Source organism: Synchiropus splendidus, chromosome 18 (assembly GCF_027744825.2).
Source record: "Synchiropus splendidus isolate RoL2022-P1 chromosome 18, RoL_Sspl_1.0, whole genome shotgun sequence".
Classification (NCBI taxonomy): domain Eukaryota; kingdom Metazoa; phylum Chordata; class Actinopteri; order Syngnathiformes; family Callionymidae; genus Synchiropus; species Synchiropus splendidus.
The window spans coordinates 1,199,707-1,224,625 of NC_071351.1; the positions used below are offsets into that span (position 1 = coordinate 1,199,707).

At 46.9% G+C, this 24,919-nt stretch overlaps 3 protein-coding genes across 10 annotated transcripts in view; all 3 read right to left on the reverse strand.

Moving 5' to 3' along the window:
* Positions 1-27: 27 nt before the first annotated feature.
* ptk6b (PTK6 protein tyrosine kinase 6b) lies at positions 28-3,921 on the reverse strand. The gene is made up of 8 exons (XM_053848519.1): positions 3,512-3,921; positions 2,130-2,251; positions 1,889-2,052; positions 1,606-1,768; positions 1,079-1,240; positions 670-851; positions 451-604; positions 28-377 (listed from the first exon to the last, which is right to left on the reverse strand). The coding sequence occupies exons 1-8, from the start codon at positions 3,877-3,879 to the stop codon at positions 148-150; spliced, it is 1,545 nt and encodes a 514-aa protein (XP_053704494.1). The 5' UTR covers positions 3,880-3,921; the 3' UTR covers positions 28-147.
* Positions 3,922-4,617: 696 nt separating this feature from the next.
* Positions 4,618-15,777, reverse strand: srms (src-related kinase lacking C-terminal regulatory tyrosine and N-terminal myristylation sites). The gene is made up of 8 exons (XM_053848521.1): positions 15,010-15,777; positions 12,614-12,735; positions 10,996-11,162; positions 9,017-9,164; positions 8,796-8,954; positions 7,519-7,700; positions 7,289-7,445; positions 4,618-5,684 (listed from the first exon to the last, which is right to left on the reverse strand). The coding sequence occupies exons 1-8, from the start codon at positions 15,393-15,395 to the stop codon at positions 5,485-5,487; spliced, it is 1,521 nt and encodes a 506-aa protein (XP_053704496.1). The 5' UTR covers positions 15,396-15,777; the 3' UTR covers positions 4,618-5,484.
* Positions 15,778-16,719: 942 nt separating this feature from the next.
* nol4lb (nucleolar protein 4-like b) overlaps positions 16,720-24,919 on the reverse strand; it is an 84,989-nt gene continuing 76,789 nt past the window's right edge. For 7 of the 8 annotated variants that reach the window (XM_053848516.1, XM_053848518.1, XM_053848517.1 and 4 more), the window contains 6 exons: positions 23,085-23,548; positions 21,725-21,916; positions 21,476-21,664; positions 21,095-21,208; positions 20,795-21,023; positions 16,721-20,721 (listed from right to left, as the gene is read on the reverse strand). In XM_053848516.1, the coding sequence (XP_053704491.1) occupies positions 20,483-20,721; positions 20,795-21,023; positions 21,095-21,208; positions 21,476-21,664; positions 21,725-21,916; positions 23,085-23,548 (1,427 nt within the window). In that variant the 3' untranslated portion in view covers positions 16,721-20,482. Of the gene's footprint in view, positions 20,722-20,794; positions 21,024-21,094; positions 21,209-21,475; positions 21,665-21,724; positions 21,917-23,084; positions 23,549-24,919 lie in introns of all 8 variants that reach the window. The other variant, XM_053848515.1, reaches the window with a different exon arrangement.

Here is a 24,919-nt window from a genome sequence, read left to right on the forward strand (position 1 = left end):
ACGGTGATGCACAGGACAGATAACAGCTGAGGTGCAGCTGCTGCACACAGAGGAGCAGTTTATTTACATACAAATGTAAAATCCTTGTCTGGGCCACAGGAGGACGATAACAAAACGCATAACAGGCATGTGACCAAAGACGACACGTCATCTCTGTCCATTGCTTTTCTTCGAGGAACAATATGTGCTCTGGCCTTCCAGCTCCATCTCATAGCTGTTGTCCAGGTCAGTCTTAACTTGGCGAAAGTCCGGCCGAGCCACTGGTTCCGCGCTCCAACATTGCAACATAATCTGGTAGAGAAAGTTGGGGCAGTTTTGCGGGCGGGGCATCCTGTACCCTTTGATAACTTGCTGGTAGGTCTCCTGGTTCGTGAACGCTGGAAGAAGCCAACAAAACAAGCGTTTGTTTTTCCTTCAAAATGTATTTCTTCATGCACTGTGATGACCCACCTGGGTACGGAATCCCTCCATAAGTGATGAGTTCATAGAGCAAAACACCGAAGGACCACACGTCGGACTTGACGGAGAACTTTCCGTGGCTGATGGCTTCAGGAGCGCTCCACTTGAAGGGAATCTTTCTCTCCTCAGTGACGTAAAATGGCTCCTGCGTGGAGAAGGGACGATTCTGCTTTATAAAACACACACCGGAAAACGTCACCTGCATCTAACCTTGATGACTCGGGCCAGGCCGAAGTCGGCCACCTTACAAATGAGGTCTTCTCCGACCAGGACGTTCCTGGCTGCCAAATCTCGGTGGATGCTTTTGTGCTCCTCTAGATACGCCATCCCATCAGCCACCTGGGCACCCATGTCAATGATGGACATGATGTCCTGCTGCTGACCCTCAGAACCTGAGGGAATTCATGCCATCATGACAGGAACACGACAGAAGACTAGACAAACAGCATGAAACGAGTCAAAGGTTGTGTTGTGTAACACGTGGCACATCTTCAAGTGACTAGGAATCCGCTAATGTTGCTGACTTGGCAACAAACCCAGACAAACAAACATGCCCTGTGATGAGCTGAACCGGGTCCAGGAGTCGTAAACTCAGGAGCATTTCAGAATCAACTCTTACTTCTCAGGAATTTGAGCAGGCTTCCTTTCTCCATCAGCTCAGTGATGATGTAGAACGGCGCCGACTCGGTGCACACAGCAAACAGAGAGATGAGGTGACGATGGCGCAGTCTTTTCAGCATTTGGACTTCTCTCTGGAACTCTTCATGGTTCATTTCCGTGTCTGCAGATGGTGAAGGAACAGACTGAGGCGTCACAACCAAAGAAATTCCTCGAGACATTGAGTGAAACTCCATGCAGGGACAAGTTTCAGCCTTCGGTTCGTTGTGTGGCTCCCACGCCAGCCTGAATCTAGTGTACACGACTTAAGATAAACATGGACATCTTACTCTCTTAGCTATTAAACTTAATCCTCACCTGCAAAAGCAACAAAATACTTGCTCATTATTATGAACGAGGAATTATTGGTACATAAATAGGAATGGAAATGTGTGTAAATAACCTCTTTTAAATGAGTATTTATTTGCTCAGAATGTTTATCTGAAATAAATCAGATTTTTAAATTGAATTTCATGTCAGATTGCATACCGTTCTTGATGATTTTGATGGCCACGTTGATATGTTCCTTCCAGCGACCCTTGTGGACATCCGCGAAGTAGCCGCTGCCTAACTTTTCCCCGACCGTGAACTCATCTTTGGGAAGCTCCCAACGCTCGTCTGCGAAATCCTCTTCCGTTTTTTGGGACTTTTTCTGATGGAGTAGAGAAAAAAAACACACATTTCAGCCTGATTTAAGTGCTGGTTTACAGGAGGAGCTCATGGCCACAGCTGCAGCCAAGCTCCACACGGTGGCACACAGTGGAACTCTCACCCTCCTGCAGGGTCTCCTCAACCTGCTGATGTTGCAGATGTTGTTCTTGGTATAATGCTCCACCAGGTCCATCAGGGATTCAAAGTGGTTGTTTGGATTGACTTGAAAATGCTTGTCTTCATTTTGGATGATTTTAAAATGCTTCACCTGGCTCTTCGTCCTCACTGTGTGGACACAAGCAACTTCATCAGCCACTGGCAAAACACTTCCATGAGTCAAACTACCCAGCTCTTTCACCGACCTGAGAGAACGTATCCGACGTTGTCCTTATCGCTGCAGCGAACAAGAAAAGCTCCATCCTCATTTCCATTCCCCAGCAGATGGCTTTGGGCGTCGAACCGGTTCATCATTCCAAAATACCACCTGAACGATGACAGACACACGTTGGAAGAGGTGGTTGAGGTGTCTGGGGAGTGGCTAGTCTGGGCCTCTTAGCTGCGGCTGCTGCCCCCATGACCTCAGACAAGCGGCAGAAGACACTCTACTCTCACTGTTTCGCGCTCATTTGTCTCCGCGTGAGTTGCTGGGCAGCACTGCAGTAAAATGACTGCTGTTGCTGTGTCACACGACACTGCAGCTTCTGTTACTGCCTCACACTCTTTTACGCTGCAGTGCAGTTGATATTGCCTCACACTGTGGTACATTAGCTTCTGCCTCCCACTGCAGTACACCTGTACCTGTCTCTGTGTCTGTCACAGTGCATTTCGGAGCTCTAACTGTTTCATCTCTCACCTCATGTTAACTATTTCCTGTAGGTAACCATTGCTCTTCAGATAACGGCAGTTATTGAGAGATGGTTATTGAGGGAGCATTTGTCCTCATTGCACTTTCTTTTGCACTTTTGCAGCTTTTTTGTGAATGAAACACAAAAACATAATACATTTTTGCGCTGCGGGAAATAAGTGTTATAAGATGGAAATAACTTTCAGAAAGGTCCCAAATCCCTGGCATTTGTCAAGATGAACTCAGGAGGATATTAAGATACTACTAAGAACTTGTTTTCTTATTTGTAGAAGTATAAGGTGGGCCTGATATATTTTAAATGCTTTCTGTCTAAATGTAAAGAGACGTTAGCTTAATCTGTTGTGATTTTGCAGATATATAATATACACGTGATCAAAAACAATATGAAAAAACGTTTATTATTTACTCATAATGTTATTACGGATTATTTTCTATTTGATTTCTATGAACTCAAAAGTTTGAAAATCACTAATCCAATCTTCAATGGACTTTTGTTTGCTATATATTTTGAAATCATATTACAATCATTCAATGTAGCAGAAATAGACAATTCAGTTCCAAAAATACTCTCCCCAGTTTGGTTTTAAGCGTGAATACCATATTTATGCATCTTAATGTCATGCAGTCATTTCAAATTATGAAACTTAATTTCATATTTTCCTGACATTAAAACACTTTACTGTACATCAATCTATATGGTTGTAATGTTTACTTCAGAGTAACCCGAAGACTGACAGGACTAATAAAACAATGTTACGACCACGCTAACGGACGAGAATGTCATTTTGTGTCGTAAACTGATTTCCTGATTTATGTTTATGTGTTTCCGACGCCGTTCTTCTACACCGTGGATCCTGAGGCGAGAGCGCGCGGACTCACGGTTCCATCTCCAGGGTCTCCGCTCTCTCCAGGTAGTTCCCGGGAACGAGCCCGGTGCCGAGGATCTGTCCGTTCACGTCGATCTTGCGAGCCCTCCACCAGTCTCCCTCCCGCACCACGACACAGAAGAGCTCGCCCTGGCTGAACGACAGCTCCTCTGGGTTCCTGCCCTGGAAGGACCACAGTGCCCTGAACATGGCCCCGCTGTCGGGGGGCTTCTCCTCAGCCGGACCCGGACCCTGCTCCCGCTCGCTGTCGGCGGCACTTCCATCATGCCGAACAGGTCCATCTGAAGTCTTGTCGGAACCAAAAACCCTGCGCCAAAGCGCGTCCAAACACGGACAAGAGGTCCGCAGACGCTGCTCCATGAAGCGCGGCGGGACGCGAGACTTTCCTGTCCGACAGGTACCAGGGAGAATTCCAAGAACGTGGAAGAGAAACAACTTATGTCTGGAACTTCGTCACACTTCCTTATTTGGGCCAATCCAACTCCCTCCCACACACGGTGAACACACATCTGTCCTTGGCATCGACTGTTAAAAACACACAACATCATCTTTGGGGTGCCTCGAACCCGGTTTTTATTGAACAGTTTCATTAATATTATTTTAAAAAAATTAGTACTTGGTAAGTAAAGTAATACTTTACTTTTCATATAATACATTTTGCATCCTTTTCACATCATTTTTGCTGTTTTTCACTTATATTACCCTTAAGGTGATTCATCATGTCACACATCAACCTATAATAAAGGAGACCCACAACAATCTATTTGACGGTGGCCATCAAGATGTATTGGTTAGTGTTGAGATTTTCTAAATGAATGTAGATTCTCATATTTGCTGAGGAAGCATTGGCACCTTTGGACCCTTCTAACTTCATACAGTTTGCACGAAAGACAGCAACACAGCATGTTTTCAAGGAATCTTTATTCTTTCGCGCTGCTGGCGTTCAGTACCTGTTGGGCCCAAACGGTCGCGCGTTTATGGCTCAAGTTTCCTGAACATCTCCGCAGACAAATGGCAAGCATCATTGCATTGTTTTAAAATTGCATTGCAACATTCCTGCCCCGCCCCTCCCCATCTCCCACCCCCCTTGGCGGACGAGTTGTGCTGCATTCAGTGGCTTTTATTTTGTCGTTTAAAATAGAGTTGCTACAAGTGACGTGTGCTGCGTGTAAACAGAGGCACTCGGGTGGTGGTGGTCGGCCGTCACCGCAGGCCTGTGGAAGAGCTTCAGCGGTGTCATAAGGAGCCTGACAGGCGGCGGGTGAACACATGAAAGGAGCCCGAGCATGCTGCCTCCACATCTCAGCTCGAGCACCAGCCCAATATGCCGGACCTCCATGCAGCAATCATCACGCTAACAGAGGTGATGGTGCCGGGCCTCAGCAGCAGGACCTGCTCCTCACTGAATGAGTCGACAAGGTCACGTTTCCATAGCAACGCTGCGGGAACAGTAGCATCCTCCATCGTTGGTTTAAGAGCCATACATTTAAAAAAACGGGAGCGAAACTTTTGGTGCAGAAAAGTGGAACATTTTTAGAACCTGTCATCATAAAAAATAGTCATAATAATCGGGTAAACAGGATCAAGCTTCTTCAACTTACATTTGTGGCATCACCCCTGAAGAGGGGCCGCGCATTATTGCACATTTCCGCCGCGTCCTTTCGCCGATCTGTCGCAGTTCCATCGCTGGACCGGACCTGTGCGGCACTTGTAACAGCCCGGGCGATGCTTACACTGAATTGGCACACACTTGTAGTAAAATAGCATTTAGAAACAGGAAGAAGGTAAAAAAAAGAAAACGCTCCGTGTCGCGGCACAGTCCTGACGTATTTGTTGGCAGGATGGCTCCATGTTCAACAGTCATCAACCAGAGTCCAGGAACCACACGGCCTCTCTTATCTCTTATTGCTGGAGACGACCGACTTCCTCAATGAGGAGTCCAGCTCCGGCTCGCTGAAGTCCGCCTCAGACCTCGATGGTTTTGAAATAGATCCTGGCATAGATGGAGTCCAGCTGGCTGTGCAGGGCGTGGAAGGAGGGCCTCTTGGAGGGCTCAGCGGCCCAGCAGTCCATCATGATCCGGAAGATGTTCTGAGGACACCGCGTGGGACACGGCAGACGGAAGCCGGAGGAAAGCAGGTCCAACACTTCCTTGTTACTCTTTCCTGACGGAGAGAAACACACGCGTGTCAACAAGGACCACCTTGGGACGCCGCGACAAGCAACTGTACTTCAGATATACTCACTTTTAAAGAAGAACAGGCCCTTAAATGTTATTCAAAATAACGCCCCAACAAAGCTCTGTGTTCAGCCGTTAAAATGGATCTTAAAAATGCAATAAACTGCTGCGCACTAAATGATAACAAGACGTTTAATATTAACATATATTCAGAATGAAACTCTCTGGCTTGTCCACAACACCAAGTCACGCACAGCTGCTCACAAATAAAGGGAAGTATTTGGTGTTGCCTGTGTCAATGTTTGCTGTTTAAGTTTCCACCCGCAGACTTTTTCCCTCTTTGGCTCCACAAACTTGTCAAACAAGCTGTCATTCAAGCTCTTTGTTTATATCTGGAGCTCTGATTTACCACGGAGCGACCAAAAACGCGGACTTCAGAATTGTTTGGTTGGAGAAGTTTGAACGTCTCCACGGCTTCTTACGACGTGCTGCCGAAGTGCGCAGAGAGTAAAACTATAATACAACTTTCATATTGACTCAAACAGCTCGAACAGGGTTAAGTGGATTTATGCTGGATTCATGACCTACTTGCCAGCGACCTCAGCACTGAGCCTTGTGGCAGCTCAAGCTTCAACTGTGAAAGCTCCACTTCTGTTTCAGACCTTACAGATTCCACATGTGGAAGCTGTGCGAGCCACTAGGCCAGTAAAGTGTGTCTTGACAGAACAAACGTCAATAGACAAAGTGAGTGTTAAAAATTGTTCATGTTTTCAAATGTTTGATACAGTAAATCAAGATGGTGGCTACAGTCAAGTTTTTATATCACCTTATTTAAACTAAAACTCTTTTAATGTCTTGAAAATATTTGGATCAGAATTTCAGTTTTATAAGAATTCCAAGTCCATCCAGAGTGGTGGAGACCCTGGACATTGTGCAGTGAAAAACCTCCCTGAACCAAAGCAAACAGATGCTTTAGTTTGCTTTGGTTCAGGGAGGATTCCTCCATGTTTGTTGTTGTTGTTCTCATCCTTGCTGCCGCGTGTCTGCTGCATCAGTGGGATCAGTGGAGCAGGAACTCCTGCACGCGAGTCCCGGACCGCTGCGCTCCCATTCCAGAGCACCACTTTCCTGCAGCTGAGGCTGCTCACCTCAGTGTTCTGGGAGTTTGAGAAGTTGTTTTTGAACAATGCTGTGCGCCCAGACAGCGACCAGACCCTTTACTGCCCGGCATCTATCATGTTTGTGTGGAGTCGCCTGAGGCAAGAAGCTCGCCACCCGCTGACAGTTTCCCCAGACAAAGTGCAGGTGGGATCAAGTCCGCGGCCAAAACCCGACTCGCTTGTGCTCACATCTTGGACTTGTGAGCTGAAAGAGCTTTGTCTCCAGACAGAACCCGCAGTGTGAAAGCTCTGATACAAACGTTCCGTGTTGCTTGGAGAGCAAACTGTTCAATTAAATTACATTAAAACGATGAAATGCTGAAATATTTTTAACACGTTTTTTCGGTGTAAATAATTAACTGGTTTAAGTCCTACCACTAGTTTTTACAGTTGTTTTCCTGATATCAACGAAGCACTCATCAAAACTCACCTTCATAAGGCATTTTCCCACGTGACATCATTTCATACAGCAAGACGCCGAAGGACCAGACGTCCGATTTGACTGAAAACTTCTGGTAAATTGCTGCCTCTGGCGCCGTCCACCTGACGGGGATCTTGGTGCTGCGACTGGCGGTGTAGACGCTGTCCTGCGGGAGGAGGAGGAAGCGTCAGCGCCAAGACTCCCTGCAGCCCAAGACAGACAAGACCCAGCAGCCCAACCTTGATGATCCGAGCCAGCCCGAAGTCAGCCACCTTGCAGACCAGATCGTCCCCCACCAGGATGTTTCTGGCTGCCAGGTCCCTGTGGACAATGTTCCTGTCCTCCAAGTAGGCCATTCCTTCTGCTACCTGACTTCCCATGTAGATAAGATGTGCTGATGTCAGCACTTGGCCTTCAACAGCTACAACACAGCAGAAGGCAGAGGTGAAGGCTTGCTTTTATTGAGGGGTTGGTGGAGTTACTGAAACATGATGGAGGACCACAGCATCGAATAGGTTGCTTCTAGCTTGTTTGGGATGGAATCCTGAGCTGATATTTAATGAAAAGAATCAATATATACCACAAATATGACACATATGAGAGTGAGAAACTCTCCTCATGACTTCATGATGAATGCCTCCACCCTGCGGCTCAATGAGAGCTTTGGGTCACAGTGCATGGTGCTGGCAAGATGAAAATAATACGAGCAATGACAAGCGCCGTGTCAGCAGGGCCTGGGAGGAGACATGCTGTGTGTGACTTTGTTGTCATTGCAAAGAAATGGAAATACATTTACTGACTAATTTTGAATTTAAATAATATATATATTGATATTTATTATAGTGGTGACACTTTAATGGGTTAATTCTGATTCATTAATTACAACATTATTACGATGAATTAATGGCAACAAAAATAACTTCTTTATTATTTTATAAAATATAAGAGTGAGTTGTGAAAGGGAGGACTTTAAACAGCCATGAGGAACAAAGAGAAGAAAAGAGTGGACAATGACAGTGGAATAAAAACTATTGTGGCACGCTGTTATCATCAGTTTCGGTGACATCACGACGGCAAGCAGCCATCAGTCGCACGCTACTCTATTTGAAGAATGTGGTGGCGTCAGAGCAACACGCCCAAACTTCCCCTGCAGTGGCCCAAGTCTCTTGGTCGTGTGCCAGAGTAAATCCTTCTGTGGAACGCCAGAGCGACATTTCTCCGCCAAGCTGAGCGACTTTACATTTCAGGAGAGATTTCACCTCACTTGGCCTCAATACGGTGGGACCTTCCAGGATGAAAGGATGAAAGGAGGGAGGCAAAGTTGGGATGGGGACAGTTCAATGAGCTCCCACAGATGTTCCCATCCAAAGTGATCCCTGTGGTCTGAGATGAAACTGTCACCCCACAGGTGACTGTCCAAGGGAGCTCATGTTTCCCTTCTATTTTGTCATGTATAAAATCTAAACCAGATAAAGACACTTTTTCAACCTTGATGCATTCTGACGGGTGCACTCACATGAGAGGTAGGATTTGAGGCTTCCTTTGCTCATCAGCTCTGTGACAATGTAGACAGGCTCTCCTCTGGAGCACATGGCCAGCAGCTGGATCAGTTTGGGATGATGGAGACTCTTCAGCGCCTGGACCTCCTTCACAAACTCGTCCTGCTTGGTGTCCTCTGGGCGGGCGACAAACGTTCATCAGCGGCGTAAAAAGCTGGCCAACCCTCAGCCACCTTACCTTGTTTGAGCATCTTGATGGCCACCTTCTTGTTCTCCGTCGTCCACAGCGCCTCCCACACCTCGCCGAAGTGTCCCTCTCCCAGCTTCCTGTGGAGCTTGAACTCCTCTCGCGGTCTCTCCCAGGGCTCCATGTCGAACAGTTCCCGCTGCACAGAGACCAGAGGACACTTCAGCATCACTCACAGCTGAAAACTAGCAGCTGCTGCGACCAGTTCACATCTGCTAAATCTTGCTGAGCTCGTCACTCGGAGCGCAGAGAGATGCTGCTCTCACAGGATTTATTATTAGTCTCATGAAGCACGGATGCAAATCCAGCATAATATGAGGCAGGGAAGTCAACACACTCCTTGCCTCAGTCCTCAGTTGAAAGGCCTTTACTTTATCGACATGGAAAGCAGAAGGGATAAGCAGCAAGGTGTTTCAGTTTTTCAAAAAGCTGAGTCAGCAGACGACCCGAGGTTCCTTCCTTCACATCCATCCACTGAGAGGGGGAGGATGCAAAACCCGATGAAGAGGAGCAGAAAATAAACAAGAAAACCAGTCCCTAAACGCAGGTTGATAAACACACAAACGTAAACAAAGGACCAGGAGCATGAAAGGAAGAACAAAGGAACCACACCATATGAACAACACGTCACATTTATTCATAAAAATCAAGTGCTACAGAAGGCTAATGATCAAGGCGTTGGATCAATGCAAGAGTAAAATAAAAAGAGTACAATGAAATGATTGTTTAGGGGAAACTGAAACAGAATGACCAGTCACGTTGACATGTCAGTCACATTGGTTTTTACTTGGTCTCAGCCACTTTCTTAACACAGTAAAGTCCTGAACTGTCTCAGGTGACACAAAAGAAAAATGATATTGAATAAAAGTATTCAGCAAATGATGTGAAAACAAACCAGGATGAATATGAAAGGCTTCCTAGCAGCTACACTACCTCGCATCAACGGCAGTACTAAAAAAGGATGAGTTAGATGGAGAGTTGCATCACTAAACGTACAGAAAAACACAACTTTATTCCTTCCATAAGCAGAAAATTCAATTTCAGATTTCATTTTGATAACAGAATTATTCCACGTTTATCATACTTTTAACACACTTGCTGTGTTTACATGATAACCTTGGGACGCCGGGTTTTCACTTGAAATCTGTTGTTTTCTTGGACATTTCTACACTGAACCAGTCTAATTCCTGAAGTGTTAAAGGTGCGGCACAAGTATGTCCATATTGTTTTGGAAATTTTAAGCCACACAAACGGAGCAAACAACTTTTATAAGAAAAGATAAAGTGTACGATTTAAGAGCTAAAACACTGACATTCATGTTTGATCTGCAAATAAAGAAGTGATGAAATTCCAAGGAGTAAATAATGAAATATAAATGGGCACCACTTAAATATGTATAAAAAAAAAAAGTTGCTCTTTATGTGACTCTTTTGTTGCGCGTTAGCATGTGTTTTGTTCGCGTGTGTTTCCGCATCAGTGAGTCCGCAGCCTCAAAGTCAGCCCTGGAAGGCAAGAGAGAAGAGGAGCAATCACTGAGTGGATTCTCAAGGACCAACGGCTCCCAAAAGCACCTTCCTCTCACAGACAGGCCGAAGCTGGATTCAACACAAACCATAAATAGTGAGGGAAAAATAAGGACTGACGCTCTGCAGCAGCTCAAAGACAAGGGGGCTAAATTTAGCGCCTGATGCTATTTTCACTGCCTCAGATTCATAACTGTCCATCTGTGAGTTTATTCCTGGTGAGAGGGAGGGACACCCTGGACAGCACCTCACGCTGACCTAGATTCAATAACCACCAGGCAGACTACTACTTTGAGCTCAAAAATAAATGAGATTGGAGAAGAAAGGCTATATGTTATGACGTAGCTAACAGCCACACCGCTAACATTCCCCCTGCACCGCCGTGGGTTGAAAACGCGTTCAGACTCTGGAGAGGACCGAACAAAAGCAATGACGTCGCCAACCCACCTGCTGAGCACACGGCTCGTCCAGCAGAACCCCCAAGCTGCGGGAGTTTCTCTGATAGTAGGAGATGAGTTCTCCCAGCGTGGCGAAGGAGATCTTGTCCGAGACGAAGTACGCCCCGATGGCCGAGCGCTGGATCCTGAAGTGGTACACTTTGCCCTCGCTGCGAGCTGCAAGACAGGAGTCCAGTCAGTGTTTCTTCTGTGAGAACAACGTCTGTGCTGCAACATTTTAAACTCTATTTCCAAACAAGTTAATAGACTTATAATAGTAATAACTTATACACCATCATATATAATAGTACTGTTATAATTTCTGTGTGAAAGAATAGAAGATGATGACTCAGCGTTTTGTGCGCAGAGGAAGAGAAGAGTGAAGCTAACAGCAGGTCAAAGAGAGACCAGTTGGGTGCTGCAGGGGCCAGACAACAAAATTGACTGTTTAATATGCTCAGATGGACGACAAATGATATATTTGAAGCTAAGCTGAATATTGAACTGTTGCTTTCTCTGGCCTCTGGTTAATTCCTGACATTGACAGCATGAGGAGGAGATGTGGCAGCAAGCGACGGGTCACCGGCAACAAAAACTGTCGCGGGAAAACAGAAAAACAAGCGCAGGAAATAAAAATAGATAAAGAATACACCACAGATTCATGATAGGTGGCGCTCTTCTCTTGATTTGGGTCTTGAGAAAGCAAAATGTTTGGGGTCGGTCCGGAGTCTGGAGAACACTTCAATAAACCTTGGTTGGCAGACGGCTGGAAAGGTTACGCCGTGTCACTTCTAACACATCGTGTCAGCAGCTGGAGGAGAAAATCGAACTCGGGGACAAAGTTTGCCCGAAGCTGACGACCTTGACTGTCTGAAGGGCAGGCGATAAAGAGGAGAGGACAGACGGAGGCAGGGGCAAGCCACGACATGAGCGGGCTTTCTAAAACGGAACTGACTGGATCCTACCCCAACTGTCCACAGGTCCATCAGTTAGCCCTCAAAAGTGACCATGACATCCTAAAAACCTCAATCTCAGGCTCAGCTCTCACAGACTATCTGCATGAGTTGACCACTAGAAGCAGCACTTGAAGAAGATCAAACACTGTCTAGCATGATGTTATCTCAGCCGGCGACATTCCTGTTATTTCAACCTCATTCTTGGTCCAACATCCGCCTGTTATTGGCATAGACGCTTCCAGAGATGGTGTCCCCAGTGTGTGTGTGTGTCGTCCTTCAGTCCCTGAGTGTTTGAGCCAAACAGAGGCAGTGGCCTGCACGGCTCTGCCGCCCTTTGTTCCTCCTGAGGAATAAAGAGTTCCTCCTGAGGAAAGAGTTCCTCCTGAGGAATAGAAATGAGCTGGAATAGAATTTTCCTCACTTTTTAATCTCCGAGTGGAAGACTAATGGGCAGCGGCTTCCCTGTGAGGAAGCCAGGTGAGAAGATTAGTCCTCCCAGCCCTTGATGATTGGCGGGGAACTCCGCCGGCATTATTGCACTGACCATCCACGACTTTTAAAAATAACTTTCTTCATGAATTTAATCTGTTTTTTTTGCTGTTTCATGCTCTTATTTTGCTGAGTGTAAATATTGACGAGACAAACTGAAAAGGATTGGGTTTCGCTGCTCACCTGAGATCGTGTACTCGTCGCTGTGACTTTCACTGATGCGGACCAGAAAGGAGCCATCTTTGTTTTGGGAGGCCAGCAGCAGCTTCTCAGCTTTCATGCGGTTTATATTCCCATAATACCATCTGAAAACAAGACAGGTGGAAGACGGCAGGTGAGGACAATCCCATGACCATGACAGTGAAATCACTGACTTAGCTGCACCGCATTTAAAATACAAGTCTGTGTAATCGACATTGTAAGAACGTGTATTTATCCACTGGGATCAGCTGGGATGTTCGGAACTCTCCTCTATTTACTCCCAGGAGCTTGAAGGGCGGCTCAGCCAGACTCTCAGGTTTCATTGAAACCACCAGCGAGCTGCGATGGACGGACACCAGCAGTTGTTGGGACGCACACGTGACAGATGACGCATGTACTTTTATGGGAAAAAACGTCGACAAATACAGCAGATATACTTCTAAGAGATACCAGTATACTTACTGTCCAGACTAGACAAAAGGGTAAATTAAAACCTCTCAGGTTCACCATCATCTCAACAACAGCCGATTATAACAACAGTCTTAAAGGAAGAGCAAAACAATCACGTATCACTTTTCTTAGCATAATAACGAAGCCACAAAATCTTAAAACGGACACTTATCCAGAGTGTCCTCTGAGGCCATGCGTAGTACTCCGACTAGCAAGTTTTGCTCGCTGCCTAAAGCCTCAAACACAATGAGACAAGCGGCGGGCAAAATGTATTTATTGACCAGCGCTCATTCCAGATTAAAGCTGACATTTATAACCTTGGCTTTCTAGCCTACTGAATAGCAAACACTGATGGTGTGTGCCCTGATGCACTGCACAACTGTGTTGGACGCCGGATCCAAACCGTCATGAAAGCTGTCATCAACGGTGCGTCTGAGGACAGTGGGGCAAACCGAGTCTCCTCAGCTGTGTGGAGACCCAACAGGGAGATGAAGCGCCGCTCAGACGTGACGACTCCCTGCAGGTTGGATGAATAATGGAGGTCCTGCAGCTGCAGACGGGCCAACGCATGCGGGCCACTGCGGCTTCGTCAGGCTCTTTTGAGAACAACTGTGCTGACTGTGGAAAAAGTAGGTGTTTGGAGCTACCGAACCTGCCATTCAGTCTTCAACTGGCGCTTTCATGTTTACATGAAATGTATTTGAGGTCAATTGAAAGTGAAAACACCTGCTCAAAACACTATTTAAATATCACTTCAACAGACAACTCTTGTGTTGGGTCGTGCTTCGCCGTGTTCCGGGTTTAGACGGACATCAAGTCGACACCATGGAGGAGTGTTTGCAGTTTGGAGACTGCAGCACGGCATCACCTCCCTTTAAGGAGCTTTTGAATTTGAACAAGACATAAAAGCAGGAGCACACAACTACACACGCGTCCAAGCAGGAAGGGACTGAATGATCCTCCGCCTCGCACAATCAAACATGAAATAACAAGATAGGGACGGACAGGGACGCGAAGAGAGAGCCCTGTGGCGGATGGAGCAGTGGCTGCCGACACGACATGATGCAGCTCGGGCTTCACCTGGGTGACCAAAGACTCCAAGTCAACTTCAGGGCGGCATTATTAATGGAGCGACTCCTCCTCCGCCTCAGATATCATCTCTCATATTAATACTGCATCTTACCGCCAAATATTTTGGTCCGACACTGACATTGACTTTGGCTGGAAAACATTCGCTAGAGACATTTAATGAGATTACGTTCACGTCTCGCTTTCGCCTGAATCTGACGCCATCGTTTTTATTTTGTTCCCTGACGCCTCAGATGTTCCCACACCAGATGTATGACCTGCCAGGAACCTTCCAAAAATAATACGAGCAGCAGCTAATCTCTTAATCCACTGTGAGGTCAGAGGGCCACCCAAATGTACTGCAACAGTTCAAGCTCTCACAACAGCGTCAGTGGCGTCTGTCCTCTCAGTACCCTGAAACAAAGACGTCTCTAAACCGTACATCGGGGCTGGTCTCATCACTGTCCGATGAATCACCTCTTTCACTGTAGCTCCACCCTGCCTGCACTCTCCTCTTCACCTTGCCCATCACTCTGTATGTTCGACGGCAGATACTGGTGCCTTCGCTCCCTCTCCATCATTCTCTTTATTGAAGACAACTATATATATAGACTGAAGTGAAGCAGGGTTGCGTCACCACAAGCAACCATGGTAGCCTCAAACATGACCAAGATTCCATCACATCAGCGAGCGAGGCAGGTGACTCAGGACAGAAATACTTGATGACATCTGAAGTCATCTGTTTGAAGCGCACACACGGCTCAACTGCCATGTCCTCGTCGCGTTCCCCTTGATTCTGGAACTGAGTGACAGTAGTCGTTGGTCAGTCCCGCGCTGCATCCTTCAGAGCGTCCACCTACTTGTGCTTGGCGAACTCGTCCTGCAGCAGAGCCACGTAGTTGGCCGGGATCAGTCCGGACTCCAGGGAGCCGGTCAGCTTCTTGGCCAGGACGTACTCTCCCCGCTTCTCGATCACCGACAGCTTGTCTCCTTCCTTCACCGTCAACTCGTCGTCGCTTCGGGCCTCGAAGTCGAACAGAGCCGCGTACAGCTGCACCGGCCGCTTCTTGGGCGACGGCGCGCGGATGTTGCCGGACACGGTGCGGATCTCCGCCGGCTGGGTCACCGCCGGGTTGGCGATGACATGGTTGTTGTTGTTGGGCACGCTCGGGTAGCGGAAGTCGGGCCAGATCCAATTCCAGAGCCGGCTCAGACACGGCATACAGGAGCGACAGCAGCTCTCCATCCCGGGACATGAAGGAGCTTCGTCCTAAACAAGACGGCGAGTTTCAGCTCTCAGCCCGCAGCCGACCTCCCTGTCCCTGCTGTTGGAAACATGGTGCCCCAGCACCGGCAGCAGCGGCGGGTGGACGATCCGGAGGAACCGGTTGGTTGTGTTCAGAGGACTCGCAGCTCGCTCCTGCACTGCGCACGGAGGCTGAGGGAATGCGGAAACGGACCCGCTCCACGTCGGACAGGCAGCTGCAGAGGGCTCGGTGCTTCGACCCGGAGATCACCGACAGCATAGTTTGAGTCCGTCCATTTTGAGGAGAGGAAAGCGTCCCCCTGGGTGGAAAAAAGTTTGGGTTTGGCGCTTCTTCTCGCACACCTGCCAGACACCTGATCACGGAGGGAGGAGCGTGTGTGCGCATGACAGAGAGAGAGAGAGAGAGCGGGAGAGGGAGACCGATTGTGGATGGGAGAGTGAACAAAGGAAACCCAAAGCCATTCATTCATACACGGCTGTCACTGAGCCAGCAGTGGTCAGCACCTTCTGAGAATGTTGGAACAAAGCTGGCGCACGTGACCTCTCAATGGAGCCGCCGGCACACTGCTGAATGTACGGAGACACATCCTGTTACTCAGACACAATGGAGTCGGACTGTTTGCCATGGGTTGTGAGCCACACGTCTTCTCTGCCTCGCCCAGATCTGTTTGCCCGGCGCGCTGTCCTGCTTCTGAAAAGTGCCCCGACCTTACTCTTGGTTTTCACTCCTGCATCATGCGCTGGTATCTTCAACAGCCCTTCAAGACTCAACACATTCATGAACACATATGGACATTAAAGCTTTGTGCTTGGAAGGACATCTTGCACTAGAGCTAACGCGCCCCGACCAGAGAGTGACATGACTCTAAAACGATAAAAACCAGAGTCAAGACAAGAAGTGTGGCAGGAGCCACGATTCAACCCTTGTTTTTCAGTCCAGGAAACCGTTTGGTAATGCGGTGACGATTTCACCTCAAAAAACGAGCTGGACGGCTCTTTGTAACATTGCTGAAATGAATCTAAAACGCTCTAAAAATATTAAAATGAACTTTCATGTTTTTATGGTTGCAAAAAGTAGCATTTCTTAACGTTTCAAATGTTCTCATCCATTGTGTTTTGATGCTTAGCGTCACTGCCACCTGCTGCCCAGTTGTGTACATTACACGGGGAATATATTTAACACGAATTATATTGACACAATACATGTTGGCCAATCACAACCATACTGTCACACGAACAATAAACTACGTTAATAAAATCATTTTGATCATCAGAACAATATGAGGAAATTTAAATGGACTCAACTGAAAAGAAAATGACATGATCTGATATTTAGCACACAGTTTTATTAGTATATTTAGCTTCGTGACGAACAGCTCCGGAGAAAACAAACAAAAAACAAACAAACTAAATGCTCACAACTTTGTTTTTTTCAACTCCAGAAACATTTCAGCCGCATCAGTGACATCACACAAAAGAAAGCTCAGGGTTCTTTTTTTAAATATATATATCATTGGTTTCTTCATCTCAGACCGGAGTGATATGTTCTCTTTGTTGGGTTGAACGAACGTACCATCAACAGATATCAACAGAACGGAAAAAAGCCAGGTTCTTTTTTTTTTTTATCACATTTTTTCTTGATCATCAAGTACATAGAATTATCAACACTTTTCTAAAGAATCAAAATATTCAGCCACAGATACAGAAAAAGGTCCACGGTTCTATACTTAATAAGAATGAACACAACAAATATAAAAAGAGATTTGATATATTTAAATGGTATCAAAGAGAGAGGGAAATGGGCCTTCAGATACAAGTTCTTACAAAAGTGATGTCCTTTTATTATCTTCCTGAGGTTGAGTTTTGTCATCTGCAGTTTTGACTTTCGCTAAATATACTAATATACTTCGACCCCAACACGCTGGGTCGGTAATGGCTTATCATTCACTGAGGAATCAGCTCCAACTTTCCCAAAACAAACTTGAATTTCACTTCACTAATAATGTGTTATGAAGAAAACCATCATTGCTAGCCCGTTGTTCTGACCACCGCTATAGACATTGATGCTAACAACGTATTTCTAGAGCTGCAAATGTGTCTGTGAGCGAGATTTCAATCACAGTCCCATTTCCCTTCCGTGCGTGAGGAAAGACACGTGGATGCAGGGGGAGCAAAGCGAGGCGAGAGATGAACCAGGGAACCAAACAAACAAAAGACTGCAAAAAATCTGTACATGTAAACATCACACTTCATCTGAGTCAAAGAACTGGAGGGGAACAAGGTTTCACATTGGTTTAAGTGTTCGGTGCCGAAAATCAAGACAATCAAGAGTCTGGTGCAAAAATCAGGAGCGGGAATAACATCCAAAAAAAAAAAAAAAAAAAATCAAAGAAAAGCACCACTACGGAAACTAAGCAGCTGTACAGTAGAAAAATAAAAATTAAAAAAACAACTTTTTTTGTTGTTGTTTTTTTTCCCCCAGGACCTGACCGGCAGCATGGGAGTGGCATCTCCCAACATTCCATGTGACCTTTGACCCTGCCCCCTTCGCCTTGTAAAGAAACTTCAACAATATTTCAACAAGAAACTTTTTGGAATGTTGTCGAGTAGAAACAAATGAGGTTTTCTTCGCCATGACGGCGGTCAGGCCCAGGAGTGTTGACATCCATGTTTGGAGTGTGCAGTTTACGAGGACACCTTTTAACGTTAAAGAAGATCTGAAGCTGACGTCAGGAGAACGTTCGCGCAGCAAATTACACCTTTCCTAAGATTGTCATTTGCTTTTTTTCCAGTTGGCATCGAGATTTAAGGGGATCCTTCATTTAACTTAGGAGTTGTGAAGTCACTAAGAATCAGCGCAGCCTAGCGTGTAGTTCAGGTCCGTGGTGTCAGTGTAACGAAAATAAAATCTCTTCGCTGTAGGTAGTTCAATTGTTTCTGCATAAACATAAAGAGGAAAAGATTTCATCTAATCTCCTGTCTGTTCTCTCGCAGTTTTTAAGTAACCCGTTTAAAGAAGGTGGGTTTGATTCCACGTTTAATTCAAATCTGGAAGGAAGCTTGTGTCAAGTCTGGGAAAAATAGATATAAATACATTTGAATAAAACAATAACTGGTGTGACAGCTGCAGCAAACTAGGAGAAAAAGAATGAGGCACTGATCTGGTCTCCTGGTGTGAGTCCCGCAGGCAACCCGAAGTGATGGCAGTGTCTGAGGGCACAGTGAGCAGAAGCAAGTCAGGGTCGACAGATTGTTCTTGTTTTGGGCACAAATGACAAACAAAACTGTGGTCATGTGGTCTCAACAGACAACGACAAGTGCATATTTCTGCTGAGCATGTCAAAAAAAGATTGACATTTCGTACTCTTGCACACGGGGGATCGTGTCCGTAAGTCTTTTTTTTCCAAGAGAATTTTGCCCCAACTTGTTGATTATCACCAGCGTTGAGAGGAAACCAATTTACATGTGCAGCTGCAGCGATTAAAGAACATCCTCAAAAGTATTGATTTTAATGAAGTAAGATTTTTTTTTGGCGATATTTTTGCCGCCTTTTTCAGTCAGGAATGCTGGATTTTTTTCAAATTAGAATTTGCTGTTGTATCTTTATTTTTTTATACATATACATATAAATAAACGATCCACCCATAAAAAAAGAAAGTATAACAATAAATAATATTTTGATTATTTTAGTCGCAGTGAAACAGTGTAAGGTATCACTATCCCGGAGAGGATAAGTCAAATCAAAAGTATTTCAAGATTCACAGTCGAATATCGATAAAGAAAGAAGAGACTGGAGGGTTTCGCAGTGAGCTGCAGTCAGAGGTGAACGGGGGCACTGTGGCGAACTAAAGCCCGGCTTTCGTTGAGGTTTCAGGTCTAATGGCGAAGGTCCGGTTTTGGATTAGCAGCAGAAAGAAGAGTCAGAATAAGAACAGAGATAAAGCGCTCCTGTGACAGGCTGGACTGGACCAGGCCTGAGGAGCGAGCGTAGGTCCACCAGAGCAGAGCTGTGGAGTAGGTCCAATGACGAGAGCGAGAGACAGAGCGTTAGAGAGAGAGAGAGATGCTGAGGTTTAGTTGGTATTATGTCTACATTAGCTCGAGGAAGGACTCGAACCCTCGCACACACACATATTAAGGAAACTCCTGTTAACAGCTCTGATTCTTCTCAAGTTTTCAAGATGATTATATACAGCAGCGCACACGCACACCCGCAGGTTCAGGCTTCTGGATATGATTTCGACGACGCGGTCAGACATCAGGAGGCGGAGTAAACAGGTCTGCAGGTGCGTGTGGATGTTGGCAGGTCTGATCTGAGGTATTTCCTGGTGCTGCACATGGCACCGCGGATGCATAACTAGCAAGTATCTCCCTGGATAGAAGGAGGTGAGGAGGGGCAGTCAGGGGAGGAAAAGTGCTAGAGGACACAGAGCTTATATACAAGCGAGCACAAAAAGTTCCTCTCTTACTTTTTTTTTTTTTCTTTTTCAGTCTTTCCCTCATGTCTGTTGTCATGTCAGTGCTATCTCTTGAGATAAAACGCCGTCTCAGGAACCGAATAAACACCATGAACGAAAAACAGCCCACCGGACTCCCAAAACGGAGAAATCACAACAGCACTGAGCGTCCAACTGAAATCTTCAGTGAGTCGATGCTTTTTTTTTTCTTTTTAGAATGTGATCTGAACAAAGTGTTTTTCCTCGGAGCAGAAGTCCTGGCTCTTCTTTAGGTGCTCCTCTTCCTCCCGTCTTTGTCCCTCTGCACTCCTCTGAGTGCTGATTGTGAGGCGCTCCAGAGAGGAAGAGACTCCTCCTTCAGCTCAGTGTTTAGGATGTGGGGGATTGTTTCGGGGGTCGTGGGTGAGTGGGATTATCACCCACCCTCTGTCCCAATTTCCCACATTTTCTCCCAAAATTCAAAGTTGCCACGGTTAAAGAGAACAAGGCAGATGAGGAGACAGCAACAGATCCTGAATTAAGGAGGGAAAAGTCAACCAAGCAGGGGGTTCAGGAGGCGGTAACGAGGGACACAGACACCAACCGACATAAAGTGTGATGTGTCTGGAATCAGTTCTGCTGCAGGATGAGGTTCTCCAGCTCGTCCGCTGAGCGCAGCAGAAAGGCTGCCGACTCACGGTAGCCGGCGATGAGCTGGCGGACGGCCGTGATCTCCGGTTGGCTAAGATGAGTGGAGGCCCCGCCCCCTCCCGCCCCACCACTGCCCCGCCCTGCCAGGCTGCTGGAGGCCGAGGAGGAGTTGCTGAGGTTCACTGAGGACAGAGACTTCATGCTGAGGTCCGTGGGTCCTGGAGAGCGAGGGAGGAAGTCAGGTACATTCGCGTTTACACCGCTTCAGGTTTCATCCAAACGTGCACTCACCATTGCTTTGAACGGCGGCCGTCGTCAGGGAAACGGGGTGCTGCATGGCAGCACCCAGACCCAGGTACCCGCGGTACCCGTAACTGAGTCCGGCACCGTTGATGTATAGCGGCGTGTCCTGGGAGGAGAAGGCGGATGCGGCCAGGGAGTAGGCAGAGTGGGCAAGGGACGCCGGCTCCCGCAGAGCCCCGCCGCCGCTGGACGGCTTGTCCAGGGAGATCGGCTCGTCCTGGGAGGAGCGGAGGACACAGTGAGACAGTGTACAGACTCACCACAGCAGCAGGCGCACAAACACGTTACATGGTAGGCTTCAAGGCGCATCCTCTTGGCGGCGTTGCGTGATTCACTCTCGCAGGCTGCTGCCAGGATGTTCTCAGCCATGGCTGAGGTGAGATGAGGAGGAGTCGGACGAGTCTGGGGGAGACAAGACGACGAAATTGTCATACACACTGAAAGAAATCTAGACTTCTTAGACCCAAACGCTTTAACCAATATTCACTTTGCCTTGCAACACCAACCAACACCACTTGAGGGCAGCAGAGACACGTCTCTTCCTCTCGTTTTCACGCACACAGAAATCTAAACTTGATTTAATCATCAAACAACACTCGTTCTCTTCTCAGACAGTTAAGCTATTAGCACCACAGAAACACATTACAATAAAACTGGGGGCACACCAACCTCCATGCCGTTCTTCTTCATGCGTCGGCAGGACTTGAGGTAGGTGCGGATGCGCTTGCGGGCACGCTCCTGGAACTCCGGGAACTGTCTGCTGCAGGACTCGATGATGGCCTGGATTTTCTCCTTCGGCTGCTTGGATATGGGAACCATGCGATCCAAGTTTTCATCGACAAACAGGCGCACAAACATCTGAAAGACAACAGGCTCTTGAATAACTCGCAGTCCAAACCGACTCAGTCGCCAACTTACATTAAATGCTTTTAGCCTCTCGGGATCGACTCCCTCTGTGTCGTTGATTTTGTCGTTGTCGTCGTGGTCATCGTGGTCGTCGTCATCGTCGTCGGGCGTGACGTGGCTGCCGTGACGACCAATGGTCAGGTCCTCAGCTCCCAACTCCATCTTCACACTGTCGTAGCTTCCGCCGGAACTGAATTGAGGCGACTGAATGCACACATGGAAGATAAATTGTCACTCACTTCCACAAAAGCTATGTTCTACGGTTTAAATTCACAAGCTCATCATCGGTTTCCATGTTATCCAAGTATCATATTTCATCCAATGGAGTGCTGTGGTGGCAACCATGGCTCGACAAAAACTGTCCACAGTCAGTCTTAGTAAAGGGACACGACTCCTAAAACCTCTCCACTTAAGGGAAAGACAAGTGCAATTCAGCCATTGACGGCAACACGGATGCTATCCAGAAACCTGGCAACAGGCGGAACTGAAAACCAGCAACACAATCCTGCGCTCTCTAGCATTCTTCTCCACAAAATACAAGTTAGATTCTGTTCAACAGGTCTTCTTAAAAGCCGCTCCAGTGGAACCTGGTCGTGCCACCTACTCGAGACTGCTCCATAAATCCTCACTGATAGACTTTGACAACTGCAGAATTGTCACCTCACAACGCAATCCCATTGACAGGGTAAAAACAGGAGCGTGGTAATGATAGTCGAGTCGTGTGCAGACTAAACAACGAACATGGAAATTAATTCCATGTAAATTTGTAAAGCCTAGTGGAATAAACATGAAACATGACAAGCAACATATTCATATTCATGCTGGGTGACTCACAGAGAACACATGAAAACGCAGACTGACTGGCGCACACAAACACAGCAGATGGAACATTATGAAAAGAAAGCGAGGGAGAGATAACTGTGATGGAAGACGAGATGCAACAATGGCAGCCTCTCAAAAGGCATATTTGCTGACTTTCGGAGTGAAAAAGCTGCTGGAATGAGAGCGTGTGTGAGTCTGGCTGTGACACTGAAGCTTCAAGGATGCTCGGCTTTGTTTGCCGGGTTCGGCTATTCAGGTCTGTACAAAGACTGTGAGAAGTAGAAGAGAAGGAGGAGGAGGAGAGTTAGCCTGGTCACCCTGCACCTCTCCCTGTTATCTCCTCTTCATGTTTAGCGGGAGCCTGACGGTATTTGTCCAAGACAGTGTTCATCAGGGAAGCTAATAGAATGAAGGATAAATATTTACAGGGCAGCTTAGAAGGAGCGACAGAAGATTACGAGCCAGGTATCAAACAGATGTTGACACTGAACATCACTGTCAACAAGTTGGCAAGGTGTGTGTGTGTGTGTGTGTGTGTGTGTGGGCTCACCTTGCCACCATAGTCTCGGCCATCTCTGTCCAGTCTGAGCTCAGCAGCATGTGAGCCGGCCGTGTGTGAATTGTGGGAGTGAGGCGTGTGTGTGTGCGACAGCGGCAGAGGTAGGGTGGGGTGTGGGGCCAGCGGAGGTTTTGCCGCAAGCGGGTACTTCCTCCGAAGCTCCTCTGGGGCACTGGGGTGAAGGGCACCAAGCAGTGCTGCCGCCGCCGCGGACACAGTAATGGGCAGGTGTGCGCTGGACAGGGGGTGGCGCTGCGGTGGGGGGTCGCTCAGGTTCATGGGCTGCTGGTCCTCTGACGACGAGGATGTCGGCGTGCTGAAGTCCAGTGGCGCCGGGCCGCCGTTACCGTTGACCACCTCGGCTTCTCTGACAAGGGTGCCGTCAGTTACAGCGGAGGAGGGAGGGGTGAGGGCAGGGAGGCCGTTCCCACTGCCACTCTCTGAGGAAGAATCGTCTGAGGAAACACAGATGAACACATTGAGTTGTCACAGTGACTTTCCAGCCTTTAATAAAGTCTATATGCAGTAACATGGAAGTCAAGTAATTCAATATCAATGTGGATTGTATACTATGCTCCGAAAAGGCACTGAACAAAACTCCATCAATATAATTTTTCCTCACCAAAAACTCACGGTAGCTTGGGATGCACATAAATATGCACTTAATATTGACTGAGAACAAAATCAATTCACGTAAATGAATGAACAAAGTAAGTGAAGATAGTATTGTTTCCGAATTTGCTTGTTACCACTAGTGAGCGAATCTCTAACTCACAAATTATTTGGGGCCAAGCTTTTTACTCTTCATTCAACGGTGTTATATGTACATGCTATAATGACGCGACAGCGAGAAAAAAATAGCATTGTTCTGAGACAAATGTAAACCACTCTGCTTTATAGCAAGCATCGATGATGATGATGCATCTAAAAGTTGCACTTCTGCCGTTGGCCAGTGGGTGACGTGCGTCCTACATTAAGTCAGCAAGTATGGCCGGTATTCAAAGTGATGTTCAGACATGGACTAAAATATGAGCGAAAAAGAGAACAAAAAATGAGTTGAAAACTTGTACACACTGACAACAAAAATATCCAAAAAACAATGCATGTCTGGTGAAGTAATAACGATGAAATATAAGTGTTTCCATCAATACTGTAACACAACATGGTGGGTGAGGCTGAACAGTCGAGCGCGCAGTATAGCGAGAGAGGGTCGGGGCTCAGCCTGTTTATTTGATTAAAAACCAACTCGTCTCCAGCCTGACCAGACAATAACACAGTCTGCATGACACCAGAGGCCCCTCCCCCAGGCCTCGTGCACTCTCATCTTCATATTGTGTGTGAAACATGGAGACAGACTCTGAGTGATTATTTACAATCATATATTAACATTCATATTTTCGTGAAAAATGTCATGACGACGCTCAGTCCAGGGTGGGACAGTCGTATTGTGTGTTCAACCCAGAGTCAGGACTGCAGACCCTGTGAGTCCTGCATCAGTCACAATGGTTGGTGCTGCTGACGGAGGAGAAGACTGAAAACTCCTGACTTACATGTCGATCTCTGCTCCATACGCCACCTTTTATCACAAACTTCCGGGTCACGAGGAAAACAAGACATCACAGATTGAGCCCAACATTTTTTTTGTTGGGACACTAAAGCCAACAAGGACTAAAAGGTTGACAGAGTCAATAAAGTGATCTCTGGCAGGCAATGGATTTGAATCCAATGAAACATATTTTTATAGATGCAACACCGCGACATACTCGCCGCCTTAGTCTGCTTCTCTTCTCACTCTACAACAACAGGCTACTAAATAAGTGATTGGG

What these genes read in the sequence shown, in the direction of transcription:
- ptk6b (XM_053848519.1), bottom strand. Translation starts at nt 3,879, where the DNA reads ATGGAGCAGCGTCTGCGGACCTCTTGTCCGTGTTTGGACGCGCTTTGG. An exon ending in GAGACCCTGGAGATGGAACC is followed by an intron (nt 2,252 to 3,511) that starts GTGAGTCCGCGC and finishes GTCATCGTTCAG; the next exon opens with GTGGTATTTTGGAATGATGA. An exon ending in CGTCGGATACGTTCTCTCAG is followed by an intron (nt 2,053 to 2,129) that starts GTCGGTGAAAGA and finishes GTGTCCACACAG; the next exon opens with TGAGGACGAAGAGCCAGGTG.
- srms (XM_053848521.1), bottom strand. Translation starts at nt 15,395, where the DNA reads ATGGAGAGCTGCTGTCGCTCCTGTATGCCGTGTCTGAGCCGGCTCTGG. An exon ending in CGACGAGTACACGATCTCAG is followed by an intron (nt 11,163 to 12,613) that starts GTGAGCAGCGAA and finishes CCTGTCTTGCAG; the next exon opens with CTCGCAGCGAGGGCAAAGTG. An exon ending in CATCAAGATGCTCAAACAAG is followed by an intron (nt 8,955 to 9,016) that starts GTAAGGTGGCTG and finishes TCGCCCGCCCAG; the next exon opens with AGGACACCAAGCAGGACGAG.